This window comes from Suricata suricatta, chromosome 8, assembly GCF_006229205.1.
Source record: "Suricata suricatta isolate VVHF042 chromosome 8, meerkat_22Aug2017_6uvM2_HiC, whole genome shotgun sequence".
NCBI classification, from domain to species: Eukaryota; Metazoa; Chordata; class Mammalia; order Carnivora; family Herpestidae; genus Suricata; species Suricata suricatta.
Window position 1 is genome coordinate 20,909,499 of NC_043707.1, and position 25,029 is coordinate 20,934,527.

The following is a 25,029-nucleotide window of genomic DNA, read 5'->3' on the forward strand; positions in this document are numbered from 1 at the left end:
ACCCCTCAGACCCTGACAATTCCCACACGCAATCAATCCTCTCGTACTCAATTTTCTTAAACCAATCTTTCACTAAGTCAGTATGAAAAATTTCAATTAACAGGGAGGGGTTTTGGGTTTTTTTTAGTAAACTTTATATTGAAGTGTAAAGTAGGTTCAAATCGTAAGTATGCAGCTTGATGAATTTTCATAAAGTGAGCACACTTATATAACTAGCACTCATATCAATACCAGAACATGACCAGAGTCCCGCCCAAATTCTGTTCTTGCGTCCCTTCCAGTTACTGCCCAGCAGGCGTCTTAAATTTTTATTTATAAAATATTTCAAACATAGAGACAAGAATAAAGACTACTCTAATGAACATCTGTGTACCGTCAATCCATCCAGCGTTGTCACAACTTAATATGACACCACATGCCACGTTTGCGGCAGCTCTTTTTTTTTTTTTTTTAAGAAAAATGAAAAACACGCTCCGGATCTCCTAGAAGAATGGAGGTCTTAACGAATAAGGTCCATGTCCACAAATACCTTTAAGGCACTTAGTGTGTGTCAAACCCTTTCACGCGGATGGTCTTTCTCTTAAAACAATATGTGTGCATGATCACAAAATGGACTTACATAAATTAATTAATTTACACAATGTAAATGTCACAAGGGTGCCTGGGTGGCTCAGTCGGTTAAGCATCTGACTTTGATCTCAGCTCAGGTCTTGATCTCAAGGTCTGTTGTGAGTTCAAGCCCCAGGTTGGGCTCTCTGCTGAGCGTGAAGCCTACTTTAAAACAAATATAGGGGCGCCTGGGTGGCTCAGTCGGTTAAGCATCCGGCTTCGGCTCAGGGCATGATCTCGTGGTTCGTGGGTTCGAGCCCCGCATCGGGCTCTGTGTGGACAGCTAGCTCACAGCCTGGAGCCTGCTTCAGATTCTCTATCTCCCTCTCTCTCTGACCCTCCCCTGCTTGTGTTGTCTCTCTCTGTCTCTCAAAATAAATTTAAAAAAAACATAAAACAAATGTAAATGAGGGGCACCTGGGTGGCTAGGGGGTTATGGGCTCGTGGCTGAGCAACTTCTGCTCAGGTCATGATCTCGGGGTTCATGACTTTGAGCCCCCTGTTGCGCTCTGTGCTGACAGCTTGGAGCGTGGAGCCTGCTTCAGATTCTGGGTCTCCCTGTCTCTTTGTTCCTCCCCCACTTGCACTCTGTGTCTCCTTCTCTCAAAAACAAATAAATATTTTAAAAATTTAAAAAACAAATGTAAATGATAGAGAGAGAATACAGAGGGAAAAGAAATCTCTTTACTACAGCTGATGCCCAGTTGCTCAGCTTCTCTCCCCAAAGGTAAACACAGTTATCAGTTTACAGTGCTCATCTTCCTCATGTTTCTCTCTCTATATATATATTTATAGCTAAGATACATGAAAGAATACAGATATATGTGTGTATACAGATATTTGTGTATATGGGTATGTATATGGGTTATATCAATAAGGACATATAGATGAGTAGGTTTCTGATAAATTCTTATCAATATAACCCTTATAATACACATATACACATATGTATATCTTTTCGTGTATCTATATTTATACAGAAGATACATTGATAGAGAGATGGAAAAGATATATCCTCACCTTTTGTCTTACACAAATCATAGCACATTTTTGTGGGGTTTTTTTGTATTTTATTTCATTATTCACATATTTTGCAGCCCCTTTCAAAAATTTTTCAATGTTTATTTGTGAGAGAGAGAAAGAGAGACAGAACGCAAGTGGGGGAGGGGCAGAGAGAGAGGGAGACACAGAATCCAAAGCAGGCTGACAGCTCAGAGCCTGACGTGGGGCTCGAACCTATGAACCATAAGATCATGACCTGAGCTGAAGTCGGACGCCCAACCAGCTGACACACCCAGGCAACCCAATTTTGCAGCTTTTTTTAATAGAGCACATGGACCTATCTCATTTTTTTTTTTTTGAGAGAGAGAAAAACCAGAAGAGAGGGTCAGAGGCAGAGAGAGAGACAGAGAGAGAGAGAGAGAGAGAGAGAGAGAGAGAGAGGGAATCTTAAGCAGGCTTGATGCTCAGCGTGGAGCCCAACGTGGGGCTCATTGCCATGACCCTGGGATAATAACCTGAGCTGAGATCAGGTCTGGATGCTGGATATTTACCTAGTTGAGCCACCCAGGTGTTCCCGCAACAACCCTTTAGAGAAGAGCATGGTGACACTTAGGAGGTCAAGTGACCTGCCCGAGATCACACGGCTAGCCCGTATTCCAACCCTAATATTCTTTTACGGCCATCAGAACTATTGAAAGCTTTTCTGTTTTAGAGCTAGATTTTCACCATGTTTGAGTTAAAACAAAAAACAAAAAAAACCAAAACCAACAACTTGCTCTTCTAAATAGGATGAATGGGAATGAGTCAGCAGAGTAAAGAAAAGCTGAGAATTTTTTCCTTTACGAGCGGAACGGGGCTTCAGAAACTGGAGCCAAGAGTAACATGGGCGTTTTTAATAGGTGAGTTTTGTTCATGCCTAGATTTTGATGCGGTCCTTCCTGGCTGCAGAGCAGGAAGCGCACCCTGGCAGAGCTTTGATCTGTCTGGTGCCTACGGCTCATGCGGGTGTCACACTCCCCTCGGCAGAGCAGATCGCGTCTCACTGAACGCCTGTGGTAATGCAGCCAGCAAGCCGAAAGGGGTTAGTCATCACTGGCATTCGAGCAGCGATTTCAAATACATAAAGGCATCTGAAGCTCACGACAAACCTATAGGCAGCCAGGAAGAGCAGCCTCTACGAACCTCCTGCTACAGAGGAGAAAACCAAGACTCTGAAAGTGCAGGTGACAGCTAAGCTGGTGACAGATCCTCCAATTCGGAGGCCACAGCAGACTCTCCTGGATGCATTGTTTTACTTTCTAATGCTGACCAAAGCGGGATACATTATAATTGTAGGAGGGGAGCAGACTGAGAGGAGACAGGACTGATCATGGGGGAGGTAAGAGGGGCATTAAGACCCCTCACTGGGACTGAGTCCTAGATACCATGCTCTCTGTCTCACTCACTCAACTCCAGCCACGGAGGCCTCAGCTCTGGTAGGATCTGGAGCCCATTTTAAAAACAAATATCTTTAAAATTTTTTCTAAAAATTTTTTTTTAATTTTTGAGAGAGACAGAGAGAGAGCACAAGTGGGGGAAGGGCAGAGAGAGAAGGAGACATGGAATCAGAAGCAGGCTCCAGGCTCTGAGCTGTTGGCACAGAGCCTGACATGGGGCACAAACCCGTGAACCACAGGATCATAACCTGACCCAAAGTCAGGCGCTTAATGGACTGAGCCACCCAGGTGCCCCTTAAAACAAATATCTTCAGACACTTTGTGAAATTCATAGACACTATAACCTTCTGACACATCAATTTTTTTTTTTTTACTTTGTGTTTTATTTTCCCAAATAGCCCCTGAACTCCTTGAAGACAGGAATGGTATCTTTTTTTTTTTTTTTTAACTGAGGGGGCTCAGGTGAACAAGGCAGAGAGAGAATTGCACGGGGTGGGGGGAAGGGAGATAGAGGAAAAGACAGAGAAGGAGAGAGAGAAGCACAGGACACCCAAAGTGAGGCTCATGTTTACCAGAAGCAGGGCTCATGCTTACTCATTGTGAGACTTGATGCAAGACTTGAACTCACAAACCATGAGATCATGATCTGAGCCAAAGTCAGATACTTAACCTACTGAACCACCCAGGCACCCAGGGCTATAATATCTTTATACATCCTAGTATCTCTCTAATGCATTAAAAATTTTTGTTTAATGTTTATTTGTTTTTGAGAGTGAGAGAGTGTGTGCGTAAGCAGAGGAGGGGCAGAGAGGGGGAGACACAGAATCCGAAGCAGATTCTGGGCTCCAAGCTGTCAGCACAGAGCCCGACGTGGGGCTCGAACCCACGAACCACGAGATCATGACCCGAGCCAAAGTTGGATGCTTAACCTAGTGAGCCACCCAGGCGCCCCTCCCTCAATGCATTCTATGCAGTATGTGACCAATAATGTGTCCTTCTTATGATTATTTTTGAAAGGCAAGCCAACATACATACAAGTAAATGCACCAACTGTTTTCACTTCTACCATCATCTATTAGTTTTGCCTGTTCTTAAGCCTCATAGACATAGAATTATAATGCATGTCCTTTTTTGTGTCTGGCCCCTTTCAGAAGCCTGTAAGTTTCACCCACGTTGTTACATACCAGTAATTGCTCCTGTTGTGATTGCTGAGTACTCTCGCATTGTGTAATCAGGCTATAATTTATTAATTCTCCTACTGATTCGGGTCATTCCCACTCATGGGCTATTATGAGTAAGGCTTTTATTAACATTTTTATACAACCTTTTTGTGAACATAAATACTTACCTTCTTTGGTGAGATAGACCCGTAGCTGAGCCATAAAGTAAATGCATATTCAGCTTTAGTAAATGCCGCTATGCTTGAACTGTATATATAAAGGAGAAAAAGAAAAATATACTTTATTTAAAATACATACTTAAGGGGTACCTGGGCGGCTCAGTTGGTTCAGGTGATGATCTCACAGTTTGTGAGTTGGGGCCCTGCATCAGGTGCTGTGCTGACAGCTTGGAGCCTGGAACTGGCTTTGGATTCTGTGTCTCCCTCTCTCACTCATGCTCTGTCTCTCTCAGTCTCTCAAAGAAAAATAATAATAAATAAATAAATACATAAATAACATAAAAAATTTTTAGATATGTGCTTAAGGGGTGCCTGGGTGGTTCAGTCCGTAAAGCGTCCAACCTCTGATTTTGGCGTGGGTCATGATCCTATGGTTTGTGGGTTCGAGCCCCATGTCGTGCTCTATACTGACAGCTGAGAGCCTGCTTGGGATTCTCCATCTCCCTTTCTCTCTGTCCCTCCCCTGCTCACGCACCCCTTCTTTCTCTCTCTCACTCACTGACTTGAAAATAAATAAATAAACTTTAAAAGAAAAGAAAAGAAGTACTTAAATATGCAAACGATAAGGTGTGTTTCCCTAGAAGGTACAAGGAAGTAGTCAGAGATATGCACCTACTAGCAATGACATAGTTTGGATTTATGAGAAGACAATTATAATAAGAACAAATATTAAACGTTTTTCTTTATATTTGATCATTTGAAAGAGGTATGTATATATATACTCAGCCTTTTTATATATATTTAGAATCACGAGGCAGCCACAATGCAGCCAGAAAACAATATGTTTTACTATAGGGATGCCATCAGCGAGGGGATTTTCCAAATATAGTGAACAGGTCTTGGTAGAGATCCAAACAAAACAAAACACAACTTCCTTCAATGTGAATGATAGTTGAATTCCTGGAAAACTCAGTGTATATTGAAAGCATGCAAGATATATCTTGAATTTACGTGCAAAATGAAGACAGATTCTTGGCAACATATTGTTAGATGTCTACCAGGGGCACAGAGAGGTCACTCAGGTATAGGAAAATTACTCTCCGTGCAGGACAAGATTACACATAGCAGGATGGCTTGGCCCTCACCCTGTAAGGGCGCTGCCTTCATTCCCAGGGAGATTCAAAAGCCCCACAAACTTCCAAACTGACGACAGGGGGCAGTATCTCCCCACTGAGAACCACGGTCCGAGCAAGACCTGTTCTGTCCAATAGGGTCGACAATAGCCATCTGTGGCTTGTTATATATTAAACGAAATTAAAAGTCCGGTTTCTCAGTCATACTAGCTACATTTTAAGTACTTAAAAACCACATGTAACAGAAACTACCCACAGAGAAAAGCCCAGATCCATATGGTTTCGCTGGTTAATTCTGCAACTACTTAAAGTATTAATACTAGTTCTTCACAAACTCTCCCAAAAAATAGGAGAGAGAATACTTCCCAACTCATTCTATGAGGTCAGCATTACCCTGATACCAAAAACTAGACAAAAATGACATAAGAAAACTACAGACTAATAACTCTTATGAATAGAGACACAAAATCCTCAGCAAAATACTAGGAAATCTAATATACAAGCCATGACCAAGTGAGATTTATTAGGAATACAAAGTTGTAAGGGGGGGCGCCTGGGTGGCTCAGTCAGTTGGGCGAATGACTCTGGCTCAGGTCATGATCTCGAGGTTTGTGGGCTCAAGCCCCGTGTCAGCTCTGTGCTGACAGCTCAGAGCCAGGAACCTGCTTCAGATTCTGTGTCTCCCTCTCTCTCTCTGCTCCTTCCCTGCTCATGCTCTCTCTCAAAAATAAATCAACATTAAAAGCATTTTTTTAATTTTTTAATGTTTTATTTATTTTTGATACAGAGAGAGACAGAGAGGGGGAGGGGAAAAGAGAGAAGAAGACACAGAACCAGAAGCAGGCTCCAGGCTCTGAGCTAGCTGTCAGCACAGAGCCTGACGCTGGGCTTGAACCCACGAGCGTGAGATCTAACCTGAGCCAAAGTCAGAGGCTTAACCGACTGAGCCACCCAGGTGCCCCTAAAAGTATTTTTTTAAAAAAAGGAATACAAAGTTGGGTTAACATATGAAAATTAACTAGTGTTGGGGCACCTGGGTGGCTCAGTCAGTTAAGCGTCTGACTCTTGATTTCGGCTTAGGTCATGATCTCATGATACTTAGGTTCAAGTCCTGCATTGGGCTCTGCGCTGACAGTATGGAGCTTGCTTGTGATTCTGTCTCTCCTCTCTCTGCTCCTCCCCTACTCACTCACTATCTCTCTCTCTCTTAAAATAAATAAATACACATTAAAGAAAAAAGTGAGTCAATGTAATATGCCATATCAATAAAATAAAAGACAAAAACCACATGATTATCTCAAGAGATGTGAATCAAAAGCATTTGAAAAGATGCAAAACATCTTCATGATAGAAACGCTTTACAAACTAGGAACAGAAGGGAACTTCCTCAATATGATATATAGGACATCTACAAAAAATCCACCGTTAACATCATACTTAATGATGAAAGATTGAAAGCTTTCCCCTAAAATCAGGAATAAGACAAGGAAGTCTACTCTTACCACTTCTCTTCAATGTTGTACTAGAGCTTCTAGCCGGGGCAATTAAGCAAAAAAGTTACATAAAAGACAGCTAGATTAGATAGGTTTGTAGAGGACATACTTTGTAAATAAATAATCCTAAGGAATTTACCAATAACCTATTGTAAGTGATAATGAGTTCACCAAGATTGGAGAATAAAAGAGAAAAAGACAAAAAGCAATTGTATTTCTATACATTTGTAAAGACCAATCCCAAAAGGAAACTAAGAAAACAATTCCAGTTACAAAAGCACTAAGAAAGAATAAAATACTTGGAAATGAATTTACAAAAGAAGTGCAAAATGTATACTTTGAAATTAGAAAGCATTGTTGAAAGAAAATAAAGTTCTAACTAAGAGTAAAGACATCCCATGTTCATGGATCAAAAGAGTTAATATTGTTAAGTTCGCAATACTCCCCAAACTGATCGACAGGTTCAGGGCAATCCCTATCAAAATCGCAAGTTGGTTTCTATGCAGAAATTGACAAACTCATCCTAAAATTCATAAAACATTTTTGAAAAAGAAGAACAAAGTTAGGGGATTCACACCTCCCTATTTCAAAAACTCACTACAAAACCACAGTAATCAAGTGTTGTAACAGGATAAGAATAAGCACATATGAATAGAATTGAACTGAGAGTCCAGAAATAAATCCCCAAATTTACAGCCAACTTATTTTTAACAATTGATTTTCCAAAACAAATCAATAGGGAGTCTTTTTTTTCTTTACAAACATTTTTTAGAAGTTTAATTATTTTTGAGACAGAGAGAGATAGAGCATGAGTGGGGGAGGAGCAAATAGAGAGGGAGACACAGAATCCGAAGCAGGCTCCAGGCTCTGAGCTGTCAGCACAGAATCAGACATGGGGCTCAAACCCATGAACCATAAGATCATGACCTGAAACAAAGTCGGATGCTTAACTGACTGAGCCACCCACATACCCCGGAGTCTTCTCAATAAATGGTGCTGGGACACCTGGATATCCACATGCAAAAGGATGAGGTTGGGTCCAGTGTTGGGGGTCCCCAAGACCACCCTCAGTTTGAATGATTCCCTAGGAAGACTCATAGGACTCAGCATACAGTCATACTCATGGCTGAAAGGAAACAAGCCAAAAATCAGCAAAGGGAAAAGAAAGATACATGAAATGAAGTCCAGGGAAACCAGACACAAGATCCCAAGAGTCTATGTGGGAAACACATAGGATATACTTAATTCTCCCAGCAATGAATTGTGACAACACCTGTGAAATGTTGCCAACTACGGAAGCTCATTGGGGACTCGGTGCCAGGGTTCTTACTGGGGGCGGGTCACACAGGCATTCTGCCTAGGATGCACCAAAATTCCAAACTCCTAGAAGGAAATCAGGTGTTCAGCCGAAAACCATATTGTTTGTACCAACATTTGAAGCAGTGTGAGCCCCTGATAGCACTTAATGGTGGGAATCCTCTTGAAACCCAGTTCTCAAACTCCAGCCACAGGCCAACCTTGCAAGCAGCCTTTTACAAGGTTAGCAGTTTGGGCCTGCTATGGTAACTCTTTTCTGGGTACCCTTACCTCACACCACATGCAAATAATAACTCAAAAGGATGAAAGGTCTAAATATAAGAGCAAACACTATACAACTTTTAAAAGGAAACATACGGAGGGGTGCCTGGGTTTCTCAGTCAGTTAAGCATCTAACCTTTTTTTTTTTAATTTTTTAATTGCTTACTTATTTTTGAGCGAGAGAGACAGAGTATGAGTGGGAGAGGGGCAGAGAGAGCGAGAGCAAGCGAGAGAGAGATACACAAATAGGAAGTAGGATCCAGGCTCTGAGCTGTCAGCACAGAGCTGGAAGCTGAGCTTGAACCCATTAATCAGGAGATCATGACCTGAGCTGAAGTCAGATGCCCGTCCAATTGAGCCACCCATGTGCCCCCATTAAAAAAAAATTTTTTTTAATGTTTATTTTTGAGACAGGCATCTCCTTTTCTTAGTATATGTGCTGCCGAAGCGAGCTCTAAGCATCTGAGTCTTGATTTGGCTCAGGTCATGATCTCGTGGTTTGTGGGTTCAAGTCCTGAGTTGAGCTCCATACTGACCTTACAGAGCCTGCTTGGGATTCTCTCTCTCTCTCTCTCTCTCTCTCTCTCTGACCCTCTTCCACTCTCCCTCTCCCTCTCAAAAATAAATAAACATTAAAAAAAAAAGAGCACCTGGGTGGCCAAAATGGTTGAGTGTCTGACTTTGGCTCAGGTCTTGATCTCACAGTTCATGAATTTAAGCCCTGCATCGGGCTCTGTGCTGACAGCTCAGAGCCTGGAGCCTGCTTCTGATTCTGTGTCTCCCTCTCTCTCTGTTCCTCCCTCACTCACACTCTGTCTGTCTCTCTCTCTCTCTCTCTCCCTCAAAAATAAATGAACATTATAAAAACAAAAAAAAGGAAACACAGGATAATTCTTGATCGTAGCTTTGGCAATGGTTTCTTAACTATTTCAGCAAAAGCCCAAGCCGTCAAAGGAAAAATAGGTAAATTTGGCTTCATCAAAATTCAAAACTGTTGTGCACCAAAAGACATCATCAAAAAAGTGAAAAAGGCCACACAGGGAGTAGGAGAATATATTTGAAAATCGTGTCTCTGATAAGGGATTTGTATCTAGGATACTTAACTTTTACAACTCAAACATATTTAAATGGGCAAAGGACATCTTGCTCCAAAGAACATATACAAATGGCCAATAAGTGCCTGAAAAGATGCTCAAAACCATTAGCCACTAGGGAAATGCAAATCAAACCTGCAATGAGATACCACTTCACACCCTCTAGGTGGCTAGAATAAAACAAAGAACAAAAACAAACAAAACCGGCAAAGAGTATATGTTGGTGAGGATGTGGAGAATCAGAATCCTCAGGAGCTACTGGTGGAATGCAAAATGGTACAGTCACTCTGGATAACAGTCTGGCAGTTCTGCCAAGAATGAAACATAGTTACCAAGTGACCTACAGTGTTATATTCCTCCTTGTTACTCAAGAGAAATGAAAACATACGTCCTCTCAGAAACTTGACACATGGGGCACCTGGGTGGCTCAGCCAGTTAAGCTGAGAGTTGAGGGCTGGACTTCTTGGAACTGGAGGTGCAGCAAGAAGGAAGCAGAGGGGGCGCCTGGGTGGCTCAGGTGGTTAGGCGACCGACTTCGACTCAGGTCATGATCTCGGGGTTTGTGCTCAAGCCCTATGTCAGGCTCTGTCCTGACAGCTCAGAGCCTGGAGCCTGCTTTGGATTCTGTGTCTCCACTTTCAAAAATAAACATTAAAAAAAATTGACACAAACGTTTATTTTTTATTAAAATTTTTTTACATTTTTATTTATTTTGGAGAGAGAGAGACAGTTCGAGCAGGGAAGGGGCAGAGAGAGAGGGAGAGCCAGAATCTGAAGCAGGCTCCAGGCTCTGAGCTAGCTATAAGCACAGAACCAGAAGCATGGCTCGAACCCACGAACTGTGAGATCATGACCTGGGCTGAAGTCAGATGCTCAACCGACTGAGCCACCCAGGCACCTCGACACAAACATTTAGAGCAGCATTGCCCATAGTAGCAAAAAATTAAAATAAAATTTATAAAAGGAAGCATGCTGAATATCCATCAGTGGACAAATGGATAAACAAAGACATTGAATGTCCATACAACAAAATAATATTATTCAGCCATAAAAAAGAATAAGATACTGATCCATGTTACAACATGGTGTGAACCTTGAGAATATTATGGTAAGAGAAAGAAGCCAGTCACCAAAGGCTACATGTTATATGATTCCATTCACACAGAATGCCCAGAATAGGAAAATCTATAGAGACAGGAAGTAGACTGAAAGTTTCTTGGGGCTAAAGGGGGTGGGGTGGGGATGGAAGCGTCAGGAGTGATAGCTAATGGGTACAGGATTCCTTTGTGGGGTGATAAAGGTATTCTAGAGTTGACTGTCCAGGATACTTATCTTTGATTATACTGAAAGCCAATTATAGTGCACAGTTAAGTGAAGTAATGTATATCTCAATAAACCTGTTAAAAACCTTTAGATAATCAAGATTGAATATGTTTTCACTCACTTAGAATATGATTAAAAATGATTATTCCCAGTGCTGAGGAGGATGCTGTGAAACACACACATGGCCGGTACCCTAAACTGGTGAAACAAAACACCTTTCAGAAACTAATGTGGTTATGTATCAGCACTCAGAAAACACGCATCCTTCAAATTTCACTTTTCAAATCTAATGTATAAAGGGTTATTTTTAATAATAAAAATAACAATAATAATAAATGGAGACAAATGGCCAGCATTATGAGGATTAAATAAGCTGTTAAAAACTAAGTGATGTACCTGTCAAAATGAAATCTATTTTTCTATCTAAAAGGTTCTTGGCCTGAAAAACAAACTCACAAATTTGTTGAACTGAAAAGGAGGCAGGGGGAAGGTCTATAAAGAATGTTTTATTATTTAAAAATTTTTTTTATTTTTATTTATTATTGAGACAGAGAGAAACAGAGCATGAGTGGGGGAGGGACAGAGAGAGGGAGACACAGAATCTGAAGCAGGCTCCAGACTCTAAGCTGTCAGCACAGAGTCCAACATGGGGCTCGAACCCACAAACTATGAGATCATGACCTGAGCTGAAGTCGGAAGCTTAACCAACTGAGCCACCCAATATAAAGGTGGTATAAAGGGGTGTCTGGGTGGCTCAGTGGGCTAAGTGTCTGACTTCAACTCAGGTCAGTATCTCATGGTTTGTGAGTTTGAGCCCCATATCAAGCTGTCTGTGGTCAGCACAAAGCCCCGTTCACATCCTCTGTCCCCTTCTCTCTCAAAAATAAACAAACATCAAAAAAAAATGCTTTAAAAAGGAAAAGCATAATTCAGTGGTCTCAAAGTGTGGCTCAGTTTGATAAGTGTCTGACTCTTGATTTTGGCTCAGGTCATGATCTCATGGTTCACGAGTTCGAGCCTTGCATAGGGTTCTGTGCTGACAGAACCAGCCTGAGGCCTGCTTTGGATTCCGTCTCCCTCTCTCTCTCTGCCCTTCCCCACTCACGTGCTCTCTCTCGAAAATAAACATCAAAAAAAAACTAAAACATGTATGACTTATGCATTTCACTGTATAAAAATTATACCTAAAAAAACGACTGTAGAAAAATACTGGATTCTAGTTAATGTGCACACTGGAGCATTTAATGTTTATTTATTTATTTTGAGTGAGAGAGAGAGAAGAGGAGGGCAAAGAGGGAGAGAGACCTCCAGCAGCCTCCATACTGTCAGCATGGAGCTCGACGTGGGGGTTGATCCCACAAACTGAGTTTAAGACCCGAGCCAAAATCAAGAGTTGGATGCTTAACTGCCTGAGCCAGCCAGGCACTCCGTGCGCTGATAGGTTCAGAAGGGAGCGTATTAGAGGTGCCTGGCTGGCTCAGTCAGCACACCATGCAGCTCTTTATCTCGGGGTTGTGGGTTCGAGCCCCAGGTTGGCTGTAGCGATTACTTTAAAATAAAATCTTGGAATGCCTGGAGGGTTCTGTTGGTTAAATGTCCGACTCTTGATTTTGGTTCAGGTCAAAATCTCACAGTTCATGAGATTGAGGCCTGTGTCAGGCTCTGTACTGGTCGAGCCTGCTTGGGATTCTCTCTCCCTCGCTCTCTGCCCTTCCCCCACTCGCTTTCTCAAAATAAACCTTAAAAAATAAAAAGTGTATTAAAGTCAGCCTCCTACTTTGAAATATGTCACAAAAATAAGATAGGCTGATTTGGATGGAGTGTTACATATGGGATAACGTACTTACAGCAAAAGGTTTACTGTAGAACAGTGCCTACGTGAATATGAATTCTCTCAACCTCCCTCTATGCTTGGAAACTTCCATGTTGGGGGGAAATGTATGTAGACTGCCCCATGCAGTGAATGAATGAATGAACGAATGAATGACTAAGCCTCAAAGACTAAGTAGAAATCTGCCGCAATGCTTTCTTGCATTTCTCTCTTGCATATATTCCAAAGTGGGTTTGTATTACTTGTATAATCAAAGAAAAAGTTTTTTCAACCAGAAAAAACAGCACAGGAGTCAATTGATAAAATTGTTAAAACAGGCATTTATTCCAAGAACATAATGCCGTGAAGAAACTCCCCAAGGCCAGCCCGGGAGTGGGAGAAAACGGCGGCCCCTGCGCAAGGGGGAACGGAACCTTAGCTCTTCTCTGCGCCCCGGTTTAGCGGAGTTGGGGGCAGAGCTCGTGAGTGAGGTCTGGGCCGTGGGCCTGCGGTCTGACTTGCCTGCCAGTCAGCGCAGGGCCAGGTGAGTGTGTCCTGTGTCCCAAGAAGCCAGAGTGTCAAGACAGGTGACAAAGGAAGTCGTGCAGAGGCAGGGCCAGGAGCCCCGACAGGGAGATGCCCAAAGTGTCGGAGATACAGGCAGCTGCCATGGCAAATTCCCGGTGCTCATCACTCATCTGGGGAGGGCAGGAAGAAGGGGTGAGGCTTCGGTGCTGGACACCCCTGCCCTGGCCTTCCCCAGAGAGGCCGCCAGCAGCCCGCACCCAGCTGGTGCTGACCTCCAGGGCAATGTTGTGGAAGGTGTTCACGTAGGCAGCGCCGCCCAGGAGGCCCTCATACAGAATGATCAGGAAGACGAGGTAGATGCTGGGCAGGAAGTTCAACCACACGTCCGCCAGCAGGAAGGCCAGGTTGAAGCACTGTGGATGCAGCCGGAGGGGAGGGCTGAGGCGGGCAGGGAGGGAGGCTGCGGTCCTGTCCGGTGGCCCCTGGTTCTGAGAGATGCTGAGAGCGCTGACGGGCCTGGATCAAATCCCACCAACACCCAGCTGGCCTCCCAGGCCCTGAGGTCTGGGGTAGGTCTCTCCCTGTCCTGTCCCACACCCGACACCTCGCAGGTCCCTTCCCCACCTCATCTTGGCTCATGTCACTCCTGCCGCCTGGAACGCTCTTCCACCTTCCCCACACTTGGGGACTCCTAGTCACCACCATTCATTGCTCAGCTTGGACCAGGACCCCTGCCACCTCAGTGCCATCCTCCCAAGGGCCCGCCCTGCCCCCTCAATTTACCAGACGGAGGCTATATGCATGGACCAGCAGTTCTCAACCAGGTGTGGCTGTGCCACCAGGGGACATTTGGCAATGTGTAAAGATGTTCCTGGCGGTCACGAGTTGGGAGGGAGTGGGCAGAGGCCGTGCACGCTGCTCGACACCCTGCAGGGCACGGAACACCCCACAACAGAGGAGGTTCCAGCCCCAAATGTCACCAGTGCCGAGGTTGAGGAACTCTGGCTAAAGGGTTCTCGGGTCTCTTAGGAAGCCTGTTCGGCCCCACCCCTGGGGGTAGGTCCCTCCTCTGTGCTCCAGTCTTCCAGAGGATCTCCAGCGTCCCAGGTCTGAGCACACAGGGTTGCCTCCCCAGGAGGCAGGCCACCATGGCGGTTCACACGCTTGACGGAGACACCTGGGGATCTGGTGACCCACGTAGACCTTGTCCTCGGAGGTTCTAATTCATTATGTCTGAGGTGAGCTCAGAGACCGGCACTTACAAGCACATGCCCGAGTAAGGGCGCCTGGGCGGCTCAGTTGGTTAAGCGTCTGACTTCAGCTCAGGGCATGATCTTGCACTTCGTGAGTTCGAGTCCCTGGGCCGGGCTCTGGGCTGGCAGCTCGGAGCCTGGAGCCTACTTTGGATTCTGCGTCTCCCTCTCTCTCTGCCCCTCCCACACTCTCTCTCTCTCAAAAACAAACATTAAAAATACTAAAGTGACTGGCAAAACACTGCAAATGCTTGTGTTTGTGGTATCAGGCTGATACTTTCTGTAATGGAACTAAATGGTGATATACTGCTAATTCTACGGAGTAGCCTTGGTAAAGAGTAGAGCAAGGGGCGCCCGGGTGGCGCTCCATCAGTTGAACTTCTGACTTCTGATTTTAGCTCAGGTCATGATCTCACAGTTTGTGGGTTCGAGCTCTGCACTGGACTCCATGCAGGGCATGGAGCCTCCTTGGAATTCTTTCTCTCCCTCTCTGCCCCTCCCCTGCTCATGGGCATGGGCACACACTCATTCTTTCTCAAAATAAATAAACAAACTTAAAAAAAGGGACAGCTAAAATCATAAACTACCCATTTCAGTGGCATCTACTGAGCTCGGAACTGTTGACTCAGTGACTTGGCACCTTTCGGGTGCCAAGCCCTGGGTTGGCTGTTACAAACAGTGCAGAAAGCTGGACAGCATTCACAGGACGTGGTCATAACACGAAAGTGCACAATCTACCTTTGTCCCATATCTTGCTATCCAAGAACTGAGCTCGGCTTATAAAAAGACCTTTCTGGGGGCGCCTGGGTGGCTCAGTCGGTTAAGCCTCATGCTTTGGCTCAGGTCATGATCTCAAGGTTCATGGGTTCGAGCCCCCCGTCGGGCTCTGTGCTGACAGCTAGCTCAGAGCCTGCAGCCTGCTTCAGATTCTGTATCCCTCTCTCTCTGACCCTCCCCTGCTCGCACTGTCTCTGTTTCTAAAAAATAAATAAAAGACAATTAAAAAAAAAAAAAGAGAGACCTTTCTGTGCTAACCAAAGCTCTATTTTGAGAGTTACCTTCCGGGGCTGTAGACACATTACCTTGAAACAGCAAAGGTGGGTTCTGTGAAGCTACGTTGGTTAGACTGGTAGGAAGGGGTGGAGGTTGTCCACTCAACGCTGTAATACTTTTGCGGCAGGAAGTTAAAATTTGCTCACCAGCCTTGAGGTCAGTAACGTGTCGACTACAAACATCCCTGATTCTATTTCAATGGACCATCCAGAATCAGAGAATGGTACATTTTTTTCTATCCTTAGAAACATTATGTGAAACCTGTGTCCCTGCATGAGGCTTGTAAAAATAACCATTACTAAGTGCTTCAAATGGATTAAGACATAATACAAAATCTCGTTCTTTTTTTTTCTTCTTCTCATCGCTATTTCTACCCTGAGAAATAGATGTTGGCCACCCCTGATTTATAGAGGAGGAAATCCAGGCTCAGGCTGGTTTAGAGACCTGTCCTGAGTCACACAGCTATAGGGTATAGAAGCCGGAATTTGCACCCAGGTTAGCCGGGCATTTTACACAGAGTCGGAGCCCTGCTGACCTTTGGTTCCCTGGGCCTAGAATCTGACAGGTGAGCAATAAACACGTCCTATGGAGGGAGGGAAGCCTGGGGTCTGGGAAGCTGGGAGCTAGGGTGGGAAGGGAGGGAGGGCTGAGCTCGGTACCTGCAGCAGGGCCAGGACCCAGGTGAACCGGATTTGACAGCAGCGGAGAGAAGAGCGGGAAACAAAGACGCCAGCCTGGTAGAGCATCTGGTACCTTCAATGGAGGCAGGGGGTGGGAAGAAGCCCCTCTGGGTGCCACCCCCGGCCCCCTGCCCATCCTGCCGCCCACCCTACCCTTCTTACCAGCGGTACTGCTGAGCGTGAGTCAGGGACGTGTTCCGGAAGAACAGGAGCTCAAACTGCAGCAGAGAGCGGACAGGACATATGGTCAGAGACACGTGGGGCCCTGCCTTGGTCCCTCCTTCCACCCCTCCCAGCAGCCCCTACTCACAAGCCCCTGATTGATGAAATACTCTGCAAAGTAAACCAGGACCAAGGGGACGATGTACCAGAGCAGGCCCTGGGAGGGTCAGAAGTTGTAAGTGGGAGGCTGGCAGGTGGCTACTGGCCACGGGGGACCCACCACCATCCATACCTTGAACACGGTCCACCTTTCCCAAAGGGAGAGGTTGGGGCTGGAGGCTGCAGGAGAACAGGGAGAGAAGGGCACATGAGGTCAGTGCGTTGACTCAGCAGAGGGGTCTGGGGTGCAAGAACCAACCACATTCACACTCACAGTGTGAGCGCGCTTAAATACTGGACTGTAACAATTCAAAGTGGTCAAACTGAGGGGCGCCTGGGTGGCTCGGTTGGTGAAGTGTCCGACTTCGGCTCAGGTCATGCTCTCACAGTCGGTGGGTTCAAGCCTCGAGTGGGGCTCCGTGCTGACAGCTCAGAGCCTGGAGCCTGCTTCAGATTCTGCGTCTCCCTCTCCCTCTGCCCCGCCCCTGCTCATGCTCTGTTTCTCTCTCTCACTCTCTCCCTCTCAAAAATAAACATTAAAAAAAAATGGCCAAATTGGTAAACTTCACATTAGGTCTACTTGACCACTATTTAAAAAAAAAAGAAAAAAGAAATGAACCAGTGAGACGTCTTCATGGCTCTCGCACAACCTGAGGGCTACACAGCCCCGCTGGCCCCTCCTTTCTGTTTCTTGAACATCCAAGCTCAGTCCCACCCCAGGGTTTTAGGACCTGCTGTTCCCTCTGCCAGCAATCCGTTTACCCCGACATCCATAAGGCTGACTCCTGGTCATTCAAATGTCCGCCCAAGGACACTGCCTCCAAAAGGCCTTCTGGACCACCCTCTGTCCCCCCCGCCCCCATTCCCAGCCGCAAAAGCGCTTGATGTCCGGGGCCAGCACTTAGCAATGCTTGAAAACAACATGCTTCCAATTCAGCTACTTGTTCACGAATCTGCCCCCTTTCTTTAGGTCAGCAACCTGGTACCCCCAGGGAGCACTCAATCAGAGCACTTCTTGAATAGATGAGCGCAAATGGCTCTCACCAGCACACCCACCCCCTCTCCCTCCCAACCGGGTCCACTGTAGACAGCAAAGGCTAAAACCCAGCAAGAGAGAGTGAAGGATGGCTCCCAGTCTCCTACCTGGCTTCGCCTCTGGGGCCTCGCTGCCTATCAGGGGCTGCCGCGCTGATGTCTCTGCCTCTTCCTCCCCTCCAGGGTCCTGGGGCTCAGGAGACGTGAGCAAAAAGAAATAGCTAGGAGTGGGTGGGATGGAGATAAGACAGGAGGGGATTGGGCCCAGAGAAGTCACTCCCTCCCAGGGCAGCGCCCACCCCCACCCCATCATTTCTCCAAGCCCCCCCATCCTACAGCCCCCCATCCCGTGCTGGTGCCGGAGAGCTTGAACCGTGGAAAGGTGCCTCCTTCTTTGGAGCTGAAATTTGCCTCCTTGTTTCTACCTGTGGACCCTCGTTCTGACTTCTGGCTCACGCCAAGCAAGTCAGCCCTTTCCTTGTGGTGGTTGTTCTAATGATCCTTCTGGCTACTGTTTACTATGTGTTCATTCAGCTCCTCAAATTTTCGTCACTTCTAATTTGCCAGATCTACACTTCTCCTATAGATAATATTTTTTTGCTTTTATTATTTTCCTTTAAATTGATTTTTTTCCTTTTTTTTTTTAATGTTTATTTTTGAAGGAAAAAGAGAGACAGAGTGTGAGCAGGGGAGGGGCAGAGAGGGAGAGAGACACAGAATCCGAAGCAGGCTGCAGGCTCTGAGCTGTCAGTGCAGAACCTGACATGGAGCTCAAACCCACAAACTGTGAGATCGTGACCTGAGCCAAAGTCGGATGCTTAGCAGACTGAGCCACCCAGGTGCCCCCAATTGATTCCCTTTTCCTCTGGAAAGGCCTTCTTCTAAACAATAATCTGTGGAATCATAGGTGGGATTGGCTAGTTAAACATTTTTCCTAATACACCCAGAATTAATAAAGTAAAGGTCCCCTCTGCCCTCCGCAAATCATCTTGGGATCCGCACTGTCCTGGTGGCTTCACACTCATCACCTCACGAGGACACAAGGAGAACCACCATTTGAGATATGGGAAAACCGAGGGCCAGAGAGGTGGAGCACCTTGCCCACCACACAGCCAGCAAGTGGTGGCTCCAGAGCTCAAACCAAACCCATCAGAGTCCTGAATCCACATCCCTCTTTACAAGGCGGCCGGGATCAGAAGACTGGGAACAGGATCTAGTTCTCTTCCCGAACCCCTCACCCTCCCAACCCAGGCAGCCTACCTGGCCAGCAGCAGTGCAGGGATGCCCAGCATGGACAGCAGGGTGTGCTGGGGGGACAGGCCAGCCTGGGTGAGGCCCAGGTAGGACAGTGCTCCCAGCAGCCCTGCTCCCCCCGTTCCTGAGGACCACCAGGAGATCACAGCCCTGAGAAGAACACAAAAGATGAGGAAGGACCAAAGCCAGCACTGGGAGGTCCTCTCCCCCACTCCCTGCTCCATCTGCTTACCTGGGGTAGAAGGCGGTGAGTGAGAGGAAGGTGACCTCCCCCAGACCTGAGGAGATGCTAGCCAAGACCACACCTGAGTGGGGGGGGGGGGGAGACAAGCATGGCAGTGGCCACATCCAGCCTCCCTGAAATCACTGGTCCCCTGAGGTGTCTGGCCAGGGCCTTCTTTGCATCAGCTCAGTGGGGCTAAAAAGATTCCTTGGACAGGCGGGCTTCAGACCTGAAGTAGAACCAACCTGCTCCCGCGCACGCCCCCTCATAGGGAATGGTACCTCCATGCACCCAGTTATCAACTCCGGACCAAGAACTCATGCCTGATGCCTCAGGCACCCCCATCATGGGGTCTCAGTGACTGCTCATCTTGAGCTCCATGTATTCCGTCCATTTCCTCCTCTCTCCCCACCCCCACCCCCTCCAAAATGACCTCATGCCCCATCTCCTACTTGTGATGGTCCCAGTAGGCTTCTGAGGGTTACAAAAACAATCCCTTTCCTCTGGAAAGCTGGGGAGACTACCCACAATGCTCAGCTTTGGTTCCTCTGGGTTCCCCACCTGACACAAAACCTCACACTCACCACACAGGCTGGTCCCCACGGAATGAGAAAAGGCGACCAGGATAAAGCTTCCGGCGCAACAAAGCCCACTGACGAGAACCCGGGGGCTGAGGGGGAGAGAGAGGGAGGGAAGAGGAGAGTCAGCTTCTGCCCGCAAGTCCCCAGCCCTCCCGCCATCTTGTTAGCCCTCCCGGCCTCCGCACGCTCAGATCCCAAGGGCCGCTCCTCCCGCCACCCCTGCCCGGACCTGTAGGGCAACAGATGAAGACCAAGAGGAGCCAGTAGTTTGATGACCAGGGTGGGGAGGATATCAGCCAGGAGCACCGCCTGGAACAGAACAGATGGAGACCCCAGATGGTCCCGGGCACAAACCTCCCAACCGAGCGGCCAAGGAAAGACACAAACCAGCCAGGTCGACCGGCTGCCAACACAGGCTCTGAAGTCAGAGAGCTCCCAGCTCTGCTGCTCCTGAGCTAGGAGTCAAGACATTCACAGTCTCTGAGCTGCAGTTTCCTCATCTGGAAAATGGGGGACGGTTACAGCGCCTCACTCATAGCACTGCTGTGTGAATTACATGAGGTAATATATGCCACACACAGAAAAGGCTCAACAAATGGTTTTAATTATTATAATCATGACAGTCACAGCTGGGTGCTTGGGGTGGGGATGGGGGGGCAGGGGAGGGCCGGATGGGTACTCACAGCCGTGGAGACAGAGTTGCAGTCAAATCGAGATGAACTGTTGTGGGTGGTGGGCGCTGGGTCTGGGTCCACCTGATAAAAAAGAAGAATCTTTTACCCAGGGAAGAAAGACGAGAGGCAAAAAGGGCCTGGCACCAGTCCCAGCTCAGCCCTAACTTGAAGGATGGCCTTGGCCTCAGCCTTGGCCTCAGGACTTTGGGTTTTCTATGTGCACAACAGGGAGAGTGAGGTGACCATAGAAACCTTAAACTAAGGACCTGAAGGCCAAAGATGGCCCTGTAAATGGGATCTCCTTGGGTAACACATTTAGGAGCTTTCATTTTTTAAAATTTGGGTTTCCAGAAAAGCTGATCTTGGACTGAGTTCTCTGTTGGACCCGCAAGGTGGTGGTTGCTGTCCTTTGACATGCACCCCCCCCCAATCCACCTCCCCCCCACCCTGGCTCATTATAGACAAGAGCTTCTCAGAGGGAGGGGATTATAGCCCCCAGAGAACATTTGGCAATGTCTGGAGACATTCTTGTCTCAACTGGAGAAGCGGGGCTAGGCTGCTGGTATCTAATGGGCAGAGGCCAGGGGTGTTGCTAAACAGCCTACAATGCACAGGAAAGCCCCACAACAAAGCAATCTCCAGCCTAAAATGTTCAGTGCTGGGGTTAAAAAACCCTGCCATGGCCCCATCCAGCCAAAATTCAAGTTTGGACACCAGGCACCAATTGATTCTTTTTTTTTTTTATGTTTATTTTATTTTTGAAAAAGAGAGAGAGAAAGTACAAGTGGAAGAGGAGCAGAGAGAGAGAGGGACACACAGAATCCGAAGCAGACTCCAGGCTCCGAGCTGTCAGCACAGAGCCTGACACAGGGCAGGAACCCACAAACTGCGAGACTATGACCTGAGCTGAAGTTGGATGCCCAACTGACTGAGCCACCCAGGCGCCCCTGGCACCAACTGATTCTTAAAAACCCTTCCCACTCTGAGGTCTAGGAGACTGGGAACTTTAGCCCCCTTGCCCCACACCTTGGCTACCTCATTCCCTGAGTTTTTCAAAAGGGTCCCTTGCCCTAGGGTGAATTCTCGATCTTCCCATAACCACTAAATATGGTGGCAGTTATAGACAGAGAGGGTCACTTACATGGCTTTGGTTCCCAGACGCCCTCTGGCGGCTAAGGATGTCATGGGCAGCGCTGAGCATCACCACGTAAGAAAAGTTGTTGCAAAGGCCAAGGAGCCTGGAGTGAGCGGGGATAGACTTTTTGTTTCTGCAGTTTTATTGAGATATAACTGACATAGAAGAACAGATCCTAGCCTCCTTCCAGGCTTACAATCTACCCACAGTCCTAGCACCAAACCTCCCCTTCCTGTGGCCTTCAGTCAGCTCCCTTGTTTTTTCTCTATCACTAGACCCACCATCTCCATTCAATGTTAGGGTTAGAAATAACAGGCCTTGGGAGGTAGACTTGGCTTCACATCTTCTCTCTCCCAGGAAGAGAAGGAAATCATCCTTGATGATCCTCTCCTCCAAGCTCCCACCATATTCAGTTCCTGGGACATTTCTCATCCACTGACCCACGGTCTCTGACGTGCTGTGGGACAGAATGACCCTAGGGCTTGAAGCTCAGAAGGCTCCTGTTCAGGTCCCAAGCCTGCTGCTTCCTACTTGAGTGACCTTGGTCAGAGTGATACAAGTTTCTCTTCTCACTGAACCTCACAGGGGGCTTCAGGGATGAAAATAAGATAATACCAAAGTCCTTTACGACCCATGAAGGATCGTTTCTGCTTAGTCTCATTTCCCAGAGCTGCGCTCAGTGATGGGAAAGGAACTGGGCCAAGAGCCAGAGATTTCACGTGCTCCTTCCCAAGCCTACCATGCTTTTCTTGCTGCTGTGAAACCGAGGCTCAAAGAGGTTACTCTTCCAGAGCCTCATGGGAAGTCACTTCTAACCCAATGTGCCACCCAAGCCCTCGATGGTCAGGTTAGTGCTCCAAGTATTTCTCAAAGCTCCATATTTGAATGATTCCAGGAGGCAGATAAAGGCTCTTCTAAAAAGCAGGGCTGTGCTTATTAAATCATGCCTTCAGGAAAATACGAGTTTTCCGTTTAGAGTAGCAATTTAGTTTTCTGTTACAAAATACATGCGTTTACAAATTTAAAGCCTGAATTGCTTGAAGTAAAACACGGAGCAGTCCTCCAGGTGAACTGAGGGTCTGGCCAAAACGTGAAGGTGGTAAGAAAATGAGTAGGAAAGCCTCGGAGGTTTACCCGCTACCTCGGGGCAAACCTACTGGTTCAGTAAATATTTGTGAATTCAGCTCCTTTTCCACAGCTCAATTCTCCCCTCTTTCCTCCTGTTGCTTCCCCTCTTCCCACCGCATTTTTACTTCTGTTGAACTCTTCAGGCCACTCACCAGAAACCCACCGCGTTCTTCCAAAGGGCGCCTGGACGGTCTAACAGAGGGGACCGAGGTTCAGGGGCCGTCTCCTCCCCTGGGAGGGCGAGAGGAAGAGAGCTTGACCTCCACCCCTCTCGAAAGTGCACGAAGGCTCTACGGGGGTCCTCCCGGAGCCGAGCCAGCGCCCGAGGCCCGAGTGGGGCGGGGGGGGAGGGGGGGGAGTGGAGACAGAGGCTGTCACTCTCAGGAGGACAGGCAAGTACACGCACCCTCGGAATCCAAAAGGCGCCGCCGAGAGCCCGCACAGCCTCCCATGGCATCGAGTTCAGATCACACGCAGAGTTGAAAGTCAGCGAGAGTCCAGACCGGGCTCCGACCCGGCGGATGAGGGTCTGCGACAGATGAGAAGGATCAACGCCCCACTGCCAGTCCCAGCTCCAGCTTCTCCGCTGCACTCGCGCCCGGCCACCCACCACGTTACCCCGGGGCTCCATCTCGCGCCCTCGCACACCCCACCACGTCCCACCCGTGGGACTCTGCCCCCGCCCCCTTTACAGCAGGGGGCTCTGCGGTCTGTACCTTTAAGAGCAGCTGCAAGTTCGGCGCCGAGGTACCGCAGGTGGGGGGGTCACGTGACAACATCAGCCGGCCCCTCATCACGTGCTTGGAGGTCACCACAACTTCCGGGTTCTCTGTCTTCGCTTTAGGCCTTCCCAGGCTCGGGGCGTGGGACAGAGAGAGGCCGGGAGGGCCCTGGAACAGCTGGTTTAAAACTAGAGCGGGTAGGACGAGCGAGCAGAGCCATGACGTTAGACTAGCGGCGCGCAAGGTCTCGACCGTATCCTGCCAGCACTAGGCATGGCAGCGAGCGGCTTCAGCTCCTCTCGCCGCCTCAGAAATAAGTATGGCCACCTGGCGCCTCCCTTGACTGTTTCTGACTGGGAACAAAGACAGCCAGTTTCGGGTCATTCTTTTTCCTCTCTGTTGCCCTTAGATTGGTTAAGAACTGAAAGTAAAGGTAACACTCACCTAAGAGGATTTCTATCTGTTGGCAACATCCAAAGCATTAAAGAGATCCCTTTTCCCAAATTAACCCAGAACCAAAGAAAATGGCAGAAATAGTCCACCCCTCGGCTTTACAGATGAGAAAACAAAAAAGGACAATTGCTGGCAAAGTGAGACCTAAATGCGACCTTAAGAGACCTTTTTAGCAGTAGGAAATAGAGCAGCAAGTGGGCTGACTGAGCTGGTTGCCGCAGGATTCCTGCCTACATCAAGGATACTTAGACCGGAGGAGTTCTAAGGTCCAAGATTCTGATGCTGTGATCTCATCTAGTTCCTTTAATTGGAAATTTAGAAAGTGGGGATCAGGGAGGGGATTAGGGGAAGAGGTGTAGATCAAAGTCACTTCACACAGTCCCAAATAAGCAGTGATTATTCTCTTACCTTTCTCTAAGTAGTTAAGCCGAGTCCTGAATTTTCTTCCTGGAGTCCTTCCCCTAATCCCTTCTATGGGCTTCCACCAGCTGGTGCCCACCTCTACCAGCTCTTTCTCACCACCAAGTCCGCAGACTGCTGTTTGAAATGTGCCCCCTTTGGTCTGCTTCCCAGGTCACTCGACCAATGAAATATTGGGGTCTGACTACCTTTGCGGTGCCCTAGAAACTCAGCAACATGTCATACATAGCCTCTGCCTTCAAGGAACTCACAAGAGGTTGGTAGACACAAATAACCACAATACAAAGCTCAGCCAAGTTTTGTTTTGCAAGAATGAGTACAGATGAAGGAATGGGCATTGGAGCCACCAGTCCAGCCCCTTCTTCCCCTTAGGGAAGCATTAATGACCCTGAAATGAGAAGCCGGAGCTCTTACCAACCCCTGTTCACTCCTACTCCCTGTCCCTAGGCAAAACAGGAACCACAAACCCCAGCTTCCTCTCACAAAGTGGCTGTGGCTTGGGGGGAGACGGAAATGGCTGAGGTGTGAATACAAGACCTGAGTCATTTAAGCTGCAGTTACCACAGGCCCCCTCCCCCCTTCCCCAATTCTGAGGTCTCTTGCTCCTATGTTTTTCTTTACAGACTCCCTTCCCTCACCCTTCAGCTCCAAATATGCACCTGAGTCCCCAGGGTAGACGCACACCTATTTCCCAGCCTGGGCTGGAAGCTGCTGTGGGCATTGCAGAGGGTGGGCAGGGCCTGGGGAGGGGA

General features: G+C 47.5%; 1 protein-coding gene across 6 annotated transcripts; it reads right to left on the bottom strand.

Annotated features, from left to right (window-relative positions):
- Positions 1-13,138: 13,138 nt before the first annotated feature.
- On the bottom strand, positions 13,139-24,861 carry CLN3 (CLN3 lysosomal/endosomal transmembrane protein, battenin). 6 transcript variants are annotated; one of them, XM_029946073.1, is made up of 18 exons: positions 24,266-24,844; positions 23,399-23,592; positions 23,089-23,211; positions 22,835-22,913; positions 21,561-21,657; positions 20,429-20,500; positions 19,975-20,054; positions 19,749-19,834; positions 19,174-19,246; positions 18,948-19,091; positions 17,796-17,908; positions 16,786-16,832; positions 16,642-16,710; positions 16,494-16,549; positions 16,311-16,404; positions 15,681-15,766; positions 13,618-13,861; positions 13,139-13,515 (listed from the first exon to the last, which is right to left on the bottom strand). In XM_029946073.1, exons 3-18 carry the CDS (start codon positions 23,132-23,134, stop codon positions 13,396-13,398), a joined length of 1,506 nt encoding a protein of 501 aa, XP_029801933.1. In that variant the 5' UTR covers positions 23,135-23,211; positions 23,399-23,592; positions 24,266-24,844; the 3' UTR covers positions 13,139-13,395. The 6 variants fall into 6 exon arrangements, 5 of the variants coding, with proteins under 5 accessions (XP_029801933.1, XP_029801936.1, XP_029801934.1 ...); XM_029946076.1 differs by lacking the exon at positions 15,681-15,766 and having other exon boundaries at positions 13,618-13,758; positions 24,266-24,830; XM_029946074.1 differs by lacking the exons at positions 23,399-23,592; positions 24,266-24,844 and adding an exon at positions 23,301-23,317.
- Between the last annotated feature and the right edge of the window lie 168 nt (positions 24,862-25,029).